At 31.3% G+C, this 15949-nt stretch overlaps 1 protein-coding gene across 1 annotated transcript; it reads right to left on the bottom strand.

The window, feature by feature from the left end:
• On the bottom strand, positions 1 to 15250 carry Smp_018730 (hypothetical protein; the record flags this gene model as incomplete). The annotated part of the gene is made up of 11 exons (XM_018798900.1): positions 1 to 243; positions 945 to 1237; positions 2774 to 3123; positions 4845 to 5064; positions 5774 to 6019; positions 6575 to 6896; positions 9061 to 9146; positions 9192 to 9753; positions 10620 to 10842; positions 12647 to 12790; positions 15024 to 15250. 11 exons carry the CDS (start codon positions 15248 to 15250, stop codon positions 1 to 3), a joined length of 2916 nt encoding a protein of 971 aa, XP_018650743.1.
• Between the last annotated feature and the right edge of the window lie 699 nt (positions 15251 to 15949).

The raw sequence follows: 15949 nt of genomic DNA, 5'->3' as shown, positions 1-15949 counted from the left end.
TCATTGAACGACCAAATACATTGCCATACCATCTGTTTTAGGTATGTTCCCTTGAATGTTACTTGAGCCTGAAATCTGATTCGATTGAGAAATTATATATGGATTAACTTTGATTGTACTCGGAGGATTAACCAATACTGAAGAAGCTTGTGGACAGTCCGCTGTTATATTAGTGAGTAGACCAAGTGTCGTACGTAGGATTCGTAGATCTTGCAAAGCCAAAGGCCAAATACATATAATCACCTGTAAGACAGATAATAACAAATGTGGTCGTACATTGGATTCCATGTGAAAATTTCTTCAGAACCATTTATAAACGAATCAGTCACAATGGAGATGATTTATCCTGTCTTTATTTTAATCTAGATTCTAAGCTCCAATATTTCTTCATAAATAATCTTTAGTTTTATCTTTGTGAATTTTTTCCCTCAGGATCCTGGAGCTTATGCTCACCATTAGTTTAGAATAAGGGTTTTCCAATTCTCTTATGTGAATTCACGATACCGATCAACTCGGTTAAAGTGTTGGACAGTCCCTTTACGTCCTCACAATTTCGTAAACAACACCCCTCACAGCGAGAAGGTAGCGAGTAGGACTTTCAAGACAGTGGCTCCATACGCTAGGCTACGTGAGAGCATTTCGAGAGGCAGAGTAAACAGTCCTCATCCTCTTCTGTACAAAGACATTTGATAGCAAATCGCTTTCTAATTACGTGTACTTGCCATATGATTGTGTGAGTGAATTATATACAACTATATGTTTTGATTTATTTCGGTCATTAGGGCGAAAAACGAAACCAAGAGATCATAGACTGTCTTGAATGCAATCAAAATGTAAATTTGCGAAGAAATTTATGATTAAATTATATTTTAAACTCTAAAAACTTGAAATACTTTTAAATTCAAGTGACAATTATGTAAGGCAGTACAAAAAATTAATCATACTTGAATAATTCCTGATTCTATAGCACGCATTCTAGCCTCGGGGCACATATAAACAAGATTATGCAATATCTCTATATTCGCAATCATTTCATCCGAAAGTTTTAGCCATGTAGATACTGTTTGATGTCGACGTTCTGCTTTTTGATCTATAGATACTCTACTTGATAAAGATTGTTTCGAATCGCAGGAAGTTGATCTGTCAGATTCTGAGTTTACATGAACATTAGTACAGCAAAGTTCCATTTTTGCTCGAAGAAGTTGCAATTTAGCAATAGACTCTTCTAGAAAGCCATCTAAATCGGACGAAAACGAAAGAAGTTGGTATTGTATATCACAAACAAACAAACACACACACAACAGCATAGTATTTGATATGAAATCAAATTACATATACGGCAAATCACTATAAAAATGCGTCGGTGACAGTGAAATGAGTAAACAAAGATATCGTTATTCATGAAATGTTATGAAATTTAATGACGAACAAAATGAGTAAAAATAATTGACAAAGTAAGAAATGAATTTTTAGTGGTTGTTTTTATCTTCCTGTCCAACTCCGTTTGAAGTAAAAAATGCTGAATCCCTCTGCTCAACAGATATTAAATATAAATTTATATATCTAAACTACTTAAGGGGATAGAAGCTCACAGTCTTATCAAATGAGTTATCACGTGTAACTAGTACTTCGCGCACAACCACATAACAACTCGCTCAGATGATCAACCACACATTACTAATGACTCAAAGTTATCCGTGATGTGACATTTTCAGTTTGTAGATATCTATTACCATTAAAATTCCTTAGTCAGAGAAGTAACATGATATAAAGCATATAGCTATGTACTGTATTCAATTCTTGATGGAAGAAAGAATGTCTCACTTGTATCATTAGTGAAAAATCTTAACAGACAGCAATCAGGAGTTTCATTTTCAAGTTGTAATTTTATCTGTCGCCACCACACTAGAGTAAGGAGTGTAGAATAGATGAAATGGCTGACAAGTTCAAACACTAGAAAACAAATACTGCTACTTCGTCTATTGACAAAAATGTTAGTCAAGAAATGTCCTCCAAATGAAGGGAAAGATATGTATTCTTCCAAAGACAGTTCACATGTTCTAAAGATTCGCAGTTATGCACCTATCTTCATCAAATAGAACCATGTCACTTACTCACTGCAAGTTGATGACTGCGTTTTCAAATTCGACATCAATTCCGAAAAATCAAAATGAGACATTGAATACCTCCACGAGCACATAAATGCTAAGACTCAACAAATATCAGAAGAAAGCCCAGGGATGACGGATATTACTTGATGTAGTCGATTTGGAACACGTAACGCCGCAAGCTTTGAAAAGACTCATAGTATACGGATAAAAGTAGTCAGTTAATTGATTTCATTCTAGGTTAAGCTTTTGCAAAACAAAAATTGCCACATACTTTCTAGATCGATGGAATTTGACATCGACTAACGGTCAAATAATACGACTGTAGTCGAACGGAAGTAGATATAATTACGTGAAAGAAGTCGGAAAATAGAAACATTTCCAATACTTTGGCTTTATAGAAGATGTCAGTATTTGTTTAGGGCAGAAATTGAATTGTAAAGTTTATTTGATTGCCAATAAGTATAAGGCAAAAATAAATGAAAGAAATAATAATGTTCACAATTGTAGAAAATGCTATCATTAACCCATAAACAGTTAAATTACAAACATTAGACGACCATAAATCTCATATTAAACCAAAACAGCGTTACATAATTATGTAGAAATAATAAAGAACAATTCATTAAATGAATTAGTTACCAAGTAAATTTATATCTGATTACCTTCAAGAGCGGTTATTTTGATTGCATGGCAGATTCCAATAAGAGTTCGTAAGGCATTGTCAATAGCTTTTCTATAATTAATAATAACTGTTATTGAATTTTGACTTGATAATCTAGGTGATGTTCCATCCTGTGAAAAACATTGACCGGAATTCGATAACTGAACTAGACGTCTAGTGAGATAAACAATATCATTCAATGATTCATCAGAATTTTGGTGTTTTGATTTAATCGTATCCAGTACATACTCTTTCTCTAGGCGATTAACTACAGGATTCAAAGAAACTGGACGTTGATGTGACATAATAACAACTAACAATTGTAAAGCTACACGAGCATGAGCACAGAATCTATAATTAAGCACAATAAATACAACAAACGTATTATTAGCTGACAATTTATGGTATTGATGTAACCAATTTCGAAAGTTAGGTAGTACGATATTTCAATCCTAAACATTAATTAATTCAATTCGACAGCTATAAGGATTGTATGATCCTAAGATATCTTCCTCAGTGGATAACGGTTATTTAGTATATTCCAACAACAGTAAGCGATAGTCTTAAACAAAGACAAGCCTACGACGAGTGCGCACGGTCAGCGTTACCACATACGTTAGCGCAGAATTAAAAAATTACCAAAATACATATCAAAGGATTCGAAATACAAGTAGTGATGATCAAGTGAGAACTTTTTAGGGGTATCTTATGTTCTGTGGAACGAAGTTGGGAAATCATGATTCGCTAAACAACTTATACAATTTTTTAATGGCTTCATTGATGGATAATATTTCATGGTGTGTCTATCCCTTCATTTCCTCAGAACTCCTATGTCCGTTGGCACTGTACATCGGAGTAATGAGTAACTTGTATTGGAGCTCCTTAAATTGATGAAGATTCAAACGTATTAATTCGCTACAAAAAGTATGATGTACAATTTATTCTCGTGTTAGATGGATAAAGGATGGACTCAGTTTATTATGTTTATAACAAATTTATCGGTGGCTTTTCAGCTAAGTATAGTTTTTCAAATATAGATCAGTGGAAGAACCTTTTGTGGCCCACGAAAGAGCATAGAATAAGACAAACAAGTCATATCACCGTTCTCATTGGATATGATACCACAATAGGATAGTAAGACTTTGTTCGGGTTCTACATTAGACTAATCAATGAAGTATAGAATGGAGGCTCGCTATAATAATAAAATAATCTACCTTATCACTGAAAATCAAATAGTGTTCTATATGACTTTCAGATTAATTTGAACACTGAATTATCTGGAAACCTAGTTTTTGTAACAGGGAGGAAAAGTATTATATGGTGTTTGTCTGATAATGTTACTGAAGAGAAGTTATCACTATTATTACCATCTTTTGATAACCGATCATTAATGGATGAAATATCACTCTAGCTTATTGGCAAATAAATGAGATCCTCTTTTGTCTGCATCAAGGATCTTATTAGCTAGGTTCAATCTACTAGAATGTAAGTCTAGTTAATATCCATCAATCCAAATACTTAAAAAAGATTTTTTATGAACTTAAGGTGGATTTATTTAACTGAAACCAACACTAGTCACATAGCAACTTAACCAGTAGAATTCGATTAGCTCTAAGGATAATAATTATTACTCAAGGACTAATCAGTTCTATAGTAGGTCCACTGTGCCTTATATAGCAGTCCTAACATCTTTGTTTGTGATACTAGATGACAAAGATTTAAAGTTCACGAAAAACATTAGTTGTCACAGTATCGTAGATCCACTTTCATGACGATTACCAACTAGTATAAAACCTTAACCTATTATTTCCCATTAATTTTCTCCTAATCATGTAACATCAAGCACAGAAACAACTTGAGACTGAGTAAATTAAACTAGCGATCACAAGGCAAGTCGAATGGTAGAATTTAATCGCACTTTATACTAGATAGTACAATATTAGTTACTGTTAGATATTCAATAATTCCTAACATATTAAATAATATAAGACTGTTTTTCAATATTATTATTCATGTATCCTAAATAACAACAAATAGATATGAACGAAGCTTTGAAGAAAGGCAAACTCACTTTACAGAATGACGATATTTAGATTCTTTAGATATTTCTAACTCAGCTCTATCAATAAATGTGAGTATAATATTCAAGAAGTTAGGTAGCACATTAGTTAAAGGTTTTAAAATTAAACGTAAATTTAAGCCTTTTGTTTCAGCATTGTTCGAATAAATTAATAAACAGGTTATAAGTGAGAAAATCTCTTGCCACAAAGGAGCCATTAGATCAATGTAGCCTAACGAAATAAAATAGGAAAGTAGTGTGAGTTTAAGATTTAAATACAATGAAAAATAAACACAATCAAACTACACCGGCCAATTACTGAATTCGTCTAGTCGTTCTATGCTAATCGGATCCTACCAATTAAATAGCGATTCGTTTACTATTCCCAGTGACTCGATATTATGGACCTAAGTTTTTGCAAATGAGCACTCGTCAGAAAGTTTTGCTCGTAATCTTGGGGAAACTGATGCTGTCTGATTCAATTAGATGAGTGGCTTCATTGAAACTTGGTCGATATAATTCGGCCAACATTAAGGACTAGATAAAAATAACGTTGGTCATTTGACATGAATTAGTGATCAATCAATGCAAATATCCCACTCCTATAGTCGTTCAGCTGCGGCCTAAATAGCTTATCGTTAACATATCAGACTATTGAGCTGGATGATACATGTTCGACATCAACAAAGAGCTCCAGTTTCCTCAAACATCCGCGAACACTATTACTAACAAGTACAAAACACGAAGAATCTAGATGGAATCTAGGTAACTTTGTAATATTTAAATAATCTCATAATAGGCCATTATTAGGATTGTAAATAAACGTGTATACAAGTACTTATTTTTAAAGTGTGTTTAGATTTACTGACTGATACAAGGACGGTATACCTTTTTATATTCATGGTAAATATAATTAGTAAATAAATAAGATGCATACTTACTTATTGGAATAGTTAAAATTATAATAATTCGTGTTAAGAAAAGAGAGTCAGAAATCAGATTCATACGACATTCTTCATTCATTGCTGCTTGGCAACGTAAAATATGTATACAATTGGCATAACACTGAATTACTTGGCTACATGAGCTTTTTGTACTGAGCGATTTAGTTGGATCACAGTTTATATTCCTGTTATTAATAGTAGAACAAGAGATATTACTTTGTTGAATAGCACTTTGTAGCAAATCTGTGGGAAAAAAATGAATATTTTGGAATTCTAATTAGATATTTAGTAGACGAAGAGAGAGGAAAATTAGATGAAGTATACTACTATCAGTAGTAGTACCGTCTAATATTTTATTGAGTTGAGTGTTGAAAAAGTTTTACCAAAAACCGGACATCTACAATTATATATCAATTTCATTACAATACTGTTTGGTTGCTACAATGAAGGACTAGTAACTCAGAGGTTAAAATTTAGAATACAACTTCAGTTCAAATTTTCTATCAGTTCTAAGAGTAGTTTCTTCATACAATGAAAAAACCTTACATCGAGATGGAGTGAAATAAATTTCAAAATATTCTAAGGACATGTTTTATGGTTTGTTCGTGAGAGCGCCTGGAATTAAACCATTAGGAACAACCTAGGTTTGCATACTCAGAGACCAGTCTAAACATATTGAGAACTTTGATTATTAGTATTAAGACTACGAACATGGAGCTAAATCAACTGTGTCACGAGGTCTAAATTGAATCGAAAAACATTCAGTGAAAATGAAATTAGAATGGTACTGAAAATTACTTGGATCAATTATATTCATCAATAATGGATTGATACGATGTAGCTTCAATTCACTTAAAACAAATTTGGGTAAATGATGCATCAAATTAATGAGCAAGTGAATAACTGTACTCAAAAGGGAAGGTGTACAAATGCATGGAATATGCGATGTCGACGAATTATTCGATATAGTATTATTTGCAGAATTAACAGATTGACCTGTGTCAGTTGTTTCTGTAGTTGTTATTGTTGAAGTAACCGCCTCCTGTATGTTATTAAGTGTTGTTGCAGTTTTCATCATTGTCGAAGATTGTAGATTAGTTAAATTAGTACCAGGTAAAGTCTAAGCACACAGTAAAATAAATATATAAAAAGATATAATTTATTATCATCCAGTTACTTTTTCCTCAAAAGAATAATGGAAACGAAATCGAAAAAAAAAAGAAAATACACGCGCAAACATCAATTTAGGAAAACACATTTCTAGTTTAAGTAAAAATGAATAAGTTGATTGTCAATACTTATAATTTAGGACATTTGGAAGTTCATACATAACAATGCATCGTAGGCTAAAATATAAGTCGAAAAATATTTACATTAAGAATTACTGAAGTAAAACATTAAGGAGAAAAATACATTTGTTACCTCGGTAGATTTTGATTTCAAAAATTATCATTTTCACTAAATGATTGAACGATAACAATTTAGAGGAGAGATACCATATTATAATACTTATATAATACTCATGGAATTTTTTCCTAGATAATCAAAAGCGGACCAAAGATTGAAATCAACGATAGACAGTACACTTTCACATTTGTTGATTGCATTCTATATAGTTTGAGGTAGCACTCATGATCAAGAAACACTGGACAGCTGTTTCGTATTACTGTGGGTCTCCTCAATAATGTGCACCCACATCCTCACCAGAGGTCAAACTCAGGACCTTCACATCACAAGATAAACACTTGTTCACTAAAACCACTAGATTAACGTGAAATGTGCAAATTCAATTACAACAGATTTATGATATAGTGCAACAAATACCCAATACTTTTGATAACAGACGTTTTACTCCTGACAAGTCCAAGAGTTAAAGATTAAATTTAGTACTTTTTTCTCCCCATGTTTTAGCCGTAATAACTAATAAAATAGAATTGATTTAAAAGTAAAACGACAAATTCAAGTAATTCATAAAATATTTCATTTCCAACCTTTTCAATACTGCCTTGAGATGGCATGGTAAGTCGATCCCACTGAGATAAATTGAACATTGTTTGAGGTAAATGTGAAATGACCAAACGAAAAAGATAGTTAAAGAAGTCTTTCGAAACCAATAATTGGTGTAATGCAGGTAACCCAATGAGATAAAACTGAAAATTAATTTTTTTTTTAAAAATACACCAAGTTAGAAATGGAAGAATAACAATTGCTTGACTTGTGAATGTTCTTAATTTCACGAGCTAATGTGATAATAATAAGGCATTTTATTCGTCAACTACAAACTCTCCCAATCCACTTTTAAAAACTGTTTGTTTCAATGTTAGTGATATTATCTGATCACCTAAACTTCAATGATTGAAACTCCGTTCTGAGCCCATGACTTATAGGGCTAGAAATGAAGTTCCATAACCGACGTTTCAAAAGAATATCTTATAGAATAGAATTAAATAACTAAATATATGAACGAAAGGAATCAGTTTTAATTTTTGAATAACTGAAATTAGTAACAAATTAAAAATTAATGGCATAAGGTCAAAATTATAGTAAAAGGATGTTGATTTAGATTTTTGATCACGCTTACATATGTAACGCTAGTTACCATTACAAAGATTTTTCATGTAAACAGACTGATGTCAGGGAACACGTGCAATAATTGAGCATTAAATTGAAATAAATTCGACTTGAGTTATAACTAACAAAATAATACAGACAGCTTAAGACTTTGTTGAACTACTGCAAGTACATGTAGAGTAGATTAAACATATTATTCTTACCCATTACTAGCGATTACTACCATTGAATTGACCAGACATTTAAAAAACTAAATAAATTAAATGATTAGGTTGGTACTCATGAACAGGATTGTTATAAAACTAGTTTTTTAAAAACATTACCATCATTTTAAAAGTCATTTGGAAGGCGACAGTATTCGATAACAGATTCATACCAGTATAAAAGTCCATATATTGGCTTTTGCTCTTAAATTCAAACTGATTTAAATAAAAGACTGTCACTTTTCATGAGTAACTTATAACCGATGAACCGTACTTATGAAAAACGTCGATCTGTTTACGTACAATCTAACAAGAAAGTTTCGCTTTGAAACACAAAATATCAAGCTTTTCTACCTAAACTGAGTAAACTGTAAAATTTAAATCCAAAGATTATCACATGCTTTCTATTTTGAATATATGAGAAATATAAAATAATGAATTCATATGATAATTTAATTGCGATTAACAAGATTATCCATTACAAATATTCGAATAGGACATTCAACTTACATTTGCATTAAGATCTGAGTAAACAGGCATAGTAGTATTCTTTGGTGGCTTTGAAACACGCACTGGTATCGATTGCATTTGGTGATCTACCAAAAAATAAGTAAACTCTTATAAGAATACAAAATACATACCTATACTGCTCATCATGTTTTCTGATGTAAACAATTCATTAGTCCATGGCTTTAAACCATTCATAAGTTGTGTAATGTTATCTCTGAGCTGTTGGGAAGATTGTTCTGAACTGAGAATATCTTGTAAATCTACAAAAAGCTCATTAGAATCATGAATACTATATCCAATATTATTTGATGTTGTTCGACTTCCTAAAGTGGCTGAATTGAACGGAATACGTGAAAATTGAAATTTATCGCATACGTTAGTTTGTTCTGAGCAGCCTGGTGTAAATTCATTTATCGCTGGAGGGAAAAACATTACTGAATCTCTTGGATTTAAAGGCAGAGCGGTCAAATTAATAAGTAACTGTGTAGCCATGATGCGAACCCAGCAAGATTCAGATGAATCCATCAAAAAATGGAAAGCCACTTCCCAAATAGCACCTGGAGATGACCATTCAAATGAATGAGCAGCCAAAAGTGTGCGTGTCTCTGTAGAAATATTGCGCGTTAGCAAACGTTGTAACCAAATAGGAACTAAGCATATACGACTAAGAATCGATAACGCAAGAGCCCGAACCTATACATGGGAATAAAAATGATCAAAATATAAAATATCATGATTAATTCATCTCTATTAACGAGTGATGAAACAAAAGAATAATTTAACTGGAACGGTTTTGTTTAAACGATGAAGTGAGTAAAAAGGTCTACTAACTTCAAAAAACAACATCGTTATCGATTGATTGCCAACAGAGGTCGAATAGCATATATTTTAACTGAGAAAATAGTAAAATATCAGTTTCAAAAAGCGGAGATAACATAAGCGTCTTAAAAACTGACAATCAAATAGAGTTCAAATGAATTCTTGAACGTCCGCATAAAACTATGGTAACTGCATAAAATCGTCTTTTACCGAGGTATATAAAAGAAAAAGACGCTAAAGTGTTAGTCAATTGTTTCAAAGATGACCTTTAACATCGCATATTAACAATTTTTATTATTTACACTTAATGAGTCATTTACTACATGAAAAGCTGATTATTCAAATCATTCTTACAAATTAATTAAAGTGATCTGATGATACGATTTTGTGAACACGTTGCACATGTATCCATATCCATATCGTAAATTCCACTGTTAGCCATAATTCATCAATTTTAAGTCTTTAAGTCTTATTCTCACTAGATGTCGAATCCTGACTAATACGTTATTTACATTATAATCTAGTATTAAACTCTATTGAAGGTATAAATCTTGAGTTCATTAGAATATGAAGATGAAGACAAGAAAAAAAGCAAGTAAAACGACTCATACATTTACCTCTATTTGGCGATAGGTTAAGCTTTGTAAAATCCACTCTTCATCAATCCATGATAAATATTTCTGAAAATTATTCATATTATCATTATTGTTATTGTTACTATTATTACTATCTAGTAGGACATCATTTAAATCTAATTGTTGAATAAATGGTTGAACAGACAGTGTATGTATTAAATTATTTATCACAGTTAGAAATAAAACAATATTAGACGATCCAATATATGAATAATTAGCTTGATGATTACGTTGTTGAATAAATACTGAAAGTAATTTCGATACATGATTGATTAAACGTCCAATAATTTCACCATCATTTAAAATGAGAACGATTTCTTTAAATTTACTATAATATATAGAGAGAAAAAAGAGGTTAAAATTAAAATCATAATGATATAATATGAAACCCTGCACAGATATCACTTTTCAACGAACTTACTTCCAAATTCCTTGATATTAATCAATTCATTTGAAAGACATCCCTAAATTAAATTTCATGTTCTTTTTATGTGTAAAAGTAATTATAAATCTATTGAAATTTTGACAGTTTATGCAAAATAATTGTAAGGTGGTAATTGAAGGTAGTTGACAAAATAACCTGGAGCTAGGTTTTGTGCCACCTGACACTCGTCAGCTAGGTATACCTGTAATCTTGACAGAACTGATGGATTTGACCTCGTGTCACCCAGCTTAACAGTTAAAAACGTTACCATTGATCTACCCTGCAAAATAAATATACATATGTGTTTTCTTCATTTCAATTTAATCTACTGCAAATCTGTATCCCTGTGCACTTAACTTCTCTTCCTGCATATTTATTTGAAAGACAGATTAGTGCTATGAACTAGTTGTAAAACCCTAATAGATAAAAACAGTTTTTCTCGGAACATGAGATGTTTACCAACTGAGTCAACTTTCAATAATTTAGGTCTATAAAAATGATACTAACTGGTGTACTTAGCTTTGTAACATAGTTTTGGTATAAAAATTCATGACATTACTGAGTTATTTAAACCAAAATATGTGAGGCGGTATTTTAAATTATAACCTAGTTGTTGATATTGAAATGCTTTAATTACGTAACAGTTGAGTCAGCCTAATGAAAACAGTATATCAATGACACTTGTAGAATGTATTCAAGTTAAGGACACCGATATACATTGTATGATTTCCCATGAAATTAACAAGTGTAGGGTGGTTAGAAAAACAGAATGACATAAGCTCAAATATCAGAAAAAGAAAACTAACTGAAGACAACCTATAGGTTTTCAAATATTTATTATATAAAATAATAGTGATAGACCTATCAAACCAATTAGCCGTTAAATCAAATTTGAATTATTTTCATTTCAATGAATTACGCTAAATTCGATTAAACTGTAATCTGATTATGAAGAATGAAATCAAAAAAATAACTATCCAACATCTTCCAAAGTATCTACATCTACATGTTTCTGTTAACAATAACAGTCCAAAATTATATGAACGGTAATTTCAGTAAGAAACAAAAAGGTGAACAGATGAAAAGAAGCCTACAGAGTTGTTCAGGAAAGTCCAAGTTTACTTAGTTTTTATTATGAAATGTTAGCTTATTTCTTAGACGATAACTTGAATAACATTCTTTCAAACTGATATCTTTCTAACCATTCTTGTTATTTATCTCATTATGTATTATCATTTTTAACTTGCTAATTTTTTGTGTATCAATATCACTCATATGATTTCATTGTCTAAGTAGAGTTGTTCCATTTCAACCTCTATTCAGAATATAATGTCAACCTAAAAGTTTCATATTTTCTATCTCATATATATTAGTATGACCTAACAACATTATTAATGTTATCTTTTTATTGTTGATTCTAATAGTTCAGATCATGAATCAACTGAAGCTAGACCACCATGGAAAACCTGGAAGCACTGGACGGCCGTCCTATTATAGGATTGATTCATTTATCAAGTTCATTTTCATAATAGAAGAATTTCAATTATTTTTATCCAGAATTTATTGTTACGCAAATGGGTTTCATATCTTTTTAATTTACGAAAAAAGTCACTTTAATTCATTTTATAATATTATAGTATCAAATTAATTAATTATAATTTGGATAGAATAACGAAAAAAATAATAAGAAGAATCATAATTTAATTACGGTGAAGTTAACTGAGCCAATACATTAGCCAATAGATTTAATCGAACTAGATCAGAGAATGGAGAAATAATGAATTCTTTCAAAGTATTACAAGCCCATTGAAAACAAAATTCATACACTTTGAAATCACATATATTACGTAATCTAAAATAATAGAAAAACAAAAATTTCATTATTTTTTATTATATAATAATTAAACATTTCTGAAAACTTGCAAAGAAAAATTATGATAACTTTATCTAGTAAAATATTTAATGAAAAATGTGAACTATTATGAAATATCAACCCAAGGATTGGAACACACATTAACTACTCATTCCTTAGCAAGAATGACAAGTACTATTAGCTGTTATATCCCCTGGAGATTTATGAATGGTAACTTTGAGAACTATTTATGGTCCAATATGATATGTATATCTCCTATTGTATAATTGCTAAGTAACTTAACTATTCATATTCATGCTCCTTTTATTGTGAACTTTATTTTGAACGATAGACTGTTATTACACGATTTACCACTCCTGAGTTTTACCCAGTCTATTAATTACTGTTCCCCCTTATTCACAGCCACATCTGACTAAATCTTGTACAAATGTTATTTTCTATTTTGTGGTACGATGTGGTCAGTTTGTTTGGCATATAAACCCAGTATGTTTGAGAATAATGATTCATATTGTAGAGGCTGTTATTGGTGTTATGGACTTAACTGGCTGGGCTAGGCAGAAAGCAGGACTGGTAATTGCTCAAGACTGTTCATACTGCTTTCGTGTATCATTGCTCTGATCGATAATTCACTCCTCTCTCATTAGCGGGGATTATCACGCCATATATATTACCAAGGCACGCACTCACTTAATATAACATTAGCCAGTATATTTAGCGTGTTCAACAAACTGTTTAACAAAAATAATACAAAATGGTGAAAAGCAACTGAAATTTGAAAGATAAGAATCTCCCGGTTTGGGGTTGTGGGGATCGGAGGTCCTGAATTCATATCCCGCGTACGGGATTGTGGATGCGCACTGCTGAGGAGTCTCATGCTAGGATGGAGCGACTGTTCAGTGCTAACAGGTTTTAATGGTGGTCTAGTATTGATCGGTTCATGATTTCAATCAAATATCTTCCAATTGAAAATTTCGAAGCAACATTTATATGAAATGTATCTCCAAGTATTCAGAAAAGTAGAAAAATAAGTATCCCATTGAGATCATTCATTACAGCATCAAATTCGTATTATGAAGGCATTCATTAACACGTTGAAGCTTATATATGGAAGTCAATACTTCCTATTTTTAGTGAACTTTAAGAGAAATTGAAATTCTTATTGCAATATATATTAATGTCGATAACAGATACATAGACAAATAGAATCTATGAATAAATTTGTATGTCTAATGATAAAAGCACTGACTTGCTTTCTTACTATCTAAAACCTAAACAATCTAATGTCAAACAAGACTTCGATTTTATTTTTATTCAAAAATATGTAACGCACTGAGTAAGTAGTTCATGATTAATTGCCAGGAATGTGTGAGATAATTTCAAGCTATAATACAGCTTGGATCACAAGACTTACACTACAATTATTTGACTACGAAGATCATTAGACCAACCGGAAAATTAAACTTAACACGATCTGGTTTTTAATTGTTAATCAGCTAATATCATTTCGAGAATAAAATTATATTCAGATTATTTGAATTCTCACTAGTCAATATGATAATTAATAGTTTTTTAATTGCTATTTTACAAAAAGCAACGAATTAGCTATCATGCTGAAGACAATTTGGGAACAGTAGAACTATGCAGAATTATTGATTACCTAAATAATCGATGCCTGTATAACTGTGATTTTATATTCTTTCCTGTTTGTAAGCTTTCCTTTAACCCATAAATCGGTGTTGTTACTATATCACCGCACTTGTAGCACTAATGACTGAGTTGTGTATTTACGGTAGTGTCTTATTTATGTTGTTGTGCGGTCAGGTATTTGATGCATACTTTTGTATTAGTTTTGAGTTATGAATGAAGTATAATAGAAAATTAATTTGCTTGCTATTTCCTTCATTTTTGATCAGTAAATGCTTGTAGACCAATTAAACTCGTCGCTCATTATTCACAGTTATTGTGTAATTGATTAAGAGTGGGTCGCTGCTTCATTTGACACAGAATAGACTGCCGGTCCTACAGGCAATATAGGCAAGTAAGTCAGCAAACAAACTACACAAATCAACTCTTCCGAATAACAAAAGGTTAGATTATATGAGCCTCAATACAACTCAAGAATCTATTCTTTTTAAAAATACAACACTGCCATAACATGTCATGACATAATACACAAGTACTTCCAAAGTATATTTGAAAAAAAGGAACATACTGTGATTCAGAATACTTTGTGAGTATACCATTGAGATTCCTGTCTTCTGTAATATTGTAAAATTTATCAATTGTATTAAATAAATCACTTAATAAACAGGGCAGAGCATGATAAATTAGGTGTTTTTTAGCGGATACTAATCGTGGACTATCTGTTTCACCAACTCCAGCTTTTGGTTGTAGAAGACAATAACTCAAGGGGCCTTGTGGATCCCCTATAAGAAACATCAACCAATCGCATATATATTCCTGAAAAATTGACAAAGAAAAAGTGGAATTTAGGAGAAAACGATTAAATGAATGTTCATTAAGACTCAAATATGTTAAGAAAGCAGTAAGATTATAATACTGGACAAACATAGAGCGAAGTTAAAGTGGCCTTGCGAAAACCTAACCAGTTATGTGCACTGAAAGAAGGTTATAAATAAGTATGATTGATGCTTTCTTAAGTCGGTTGATAGAATCAAATCAATGATAAAGATTAAATAATCTTTATTACTCAGGAACTGATCAGTTTAAAATAGACATGAGCTAAGTCATTTGAACTTTGGTCGTCTAAAAACGATAATACATATAATGTTGAAATGAATAATCAAAATAATCCATCGGTAACGGATATTTATTCGGTTGTTCTTTTTTTGGAGCTAACCAATTAAATACAATACTTAACGTCAAATTCAATAATCCCGTTACATGTTATATAGCTTACTAATTTATATTCAAATATATCATGAACGTAGATTGTTCGGGCACTAAATAAGATAATGAGAAAAACTAAATATTACATCATTATTAAACATTTACTCAAAACATTTTTATTTTTACAGTCATTGGTAAACGTGTATTTTCAACCACTAAGTATTCTGAATTCTTACAATATTTAACCAGTAATAGAGAACGGAATCTCATATAACATTTAAACTACAT

The sequence above is a fragment of the Schistosoma mansoni genome, chromosome 3 (genome assembly GCF_000237925.1).
Source record: "Schistosoma mansoni strain Puerto Rico chromosome 3, complete genome".
Lineage (NCBI taxonomy): Eukaryota > Metazoa > Platyhelminthes > Trematoda > Strigeidida > Schistosomatidae > Schistosoma > Schistosoma mansoni.
Note: the sequence above shows the minus strand (reverse complement) of the source record. Positions and strands in the feature narration are given on the sequence as shown.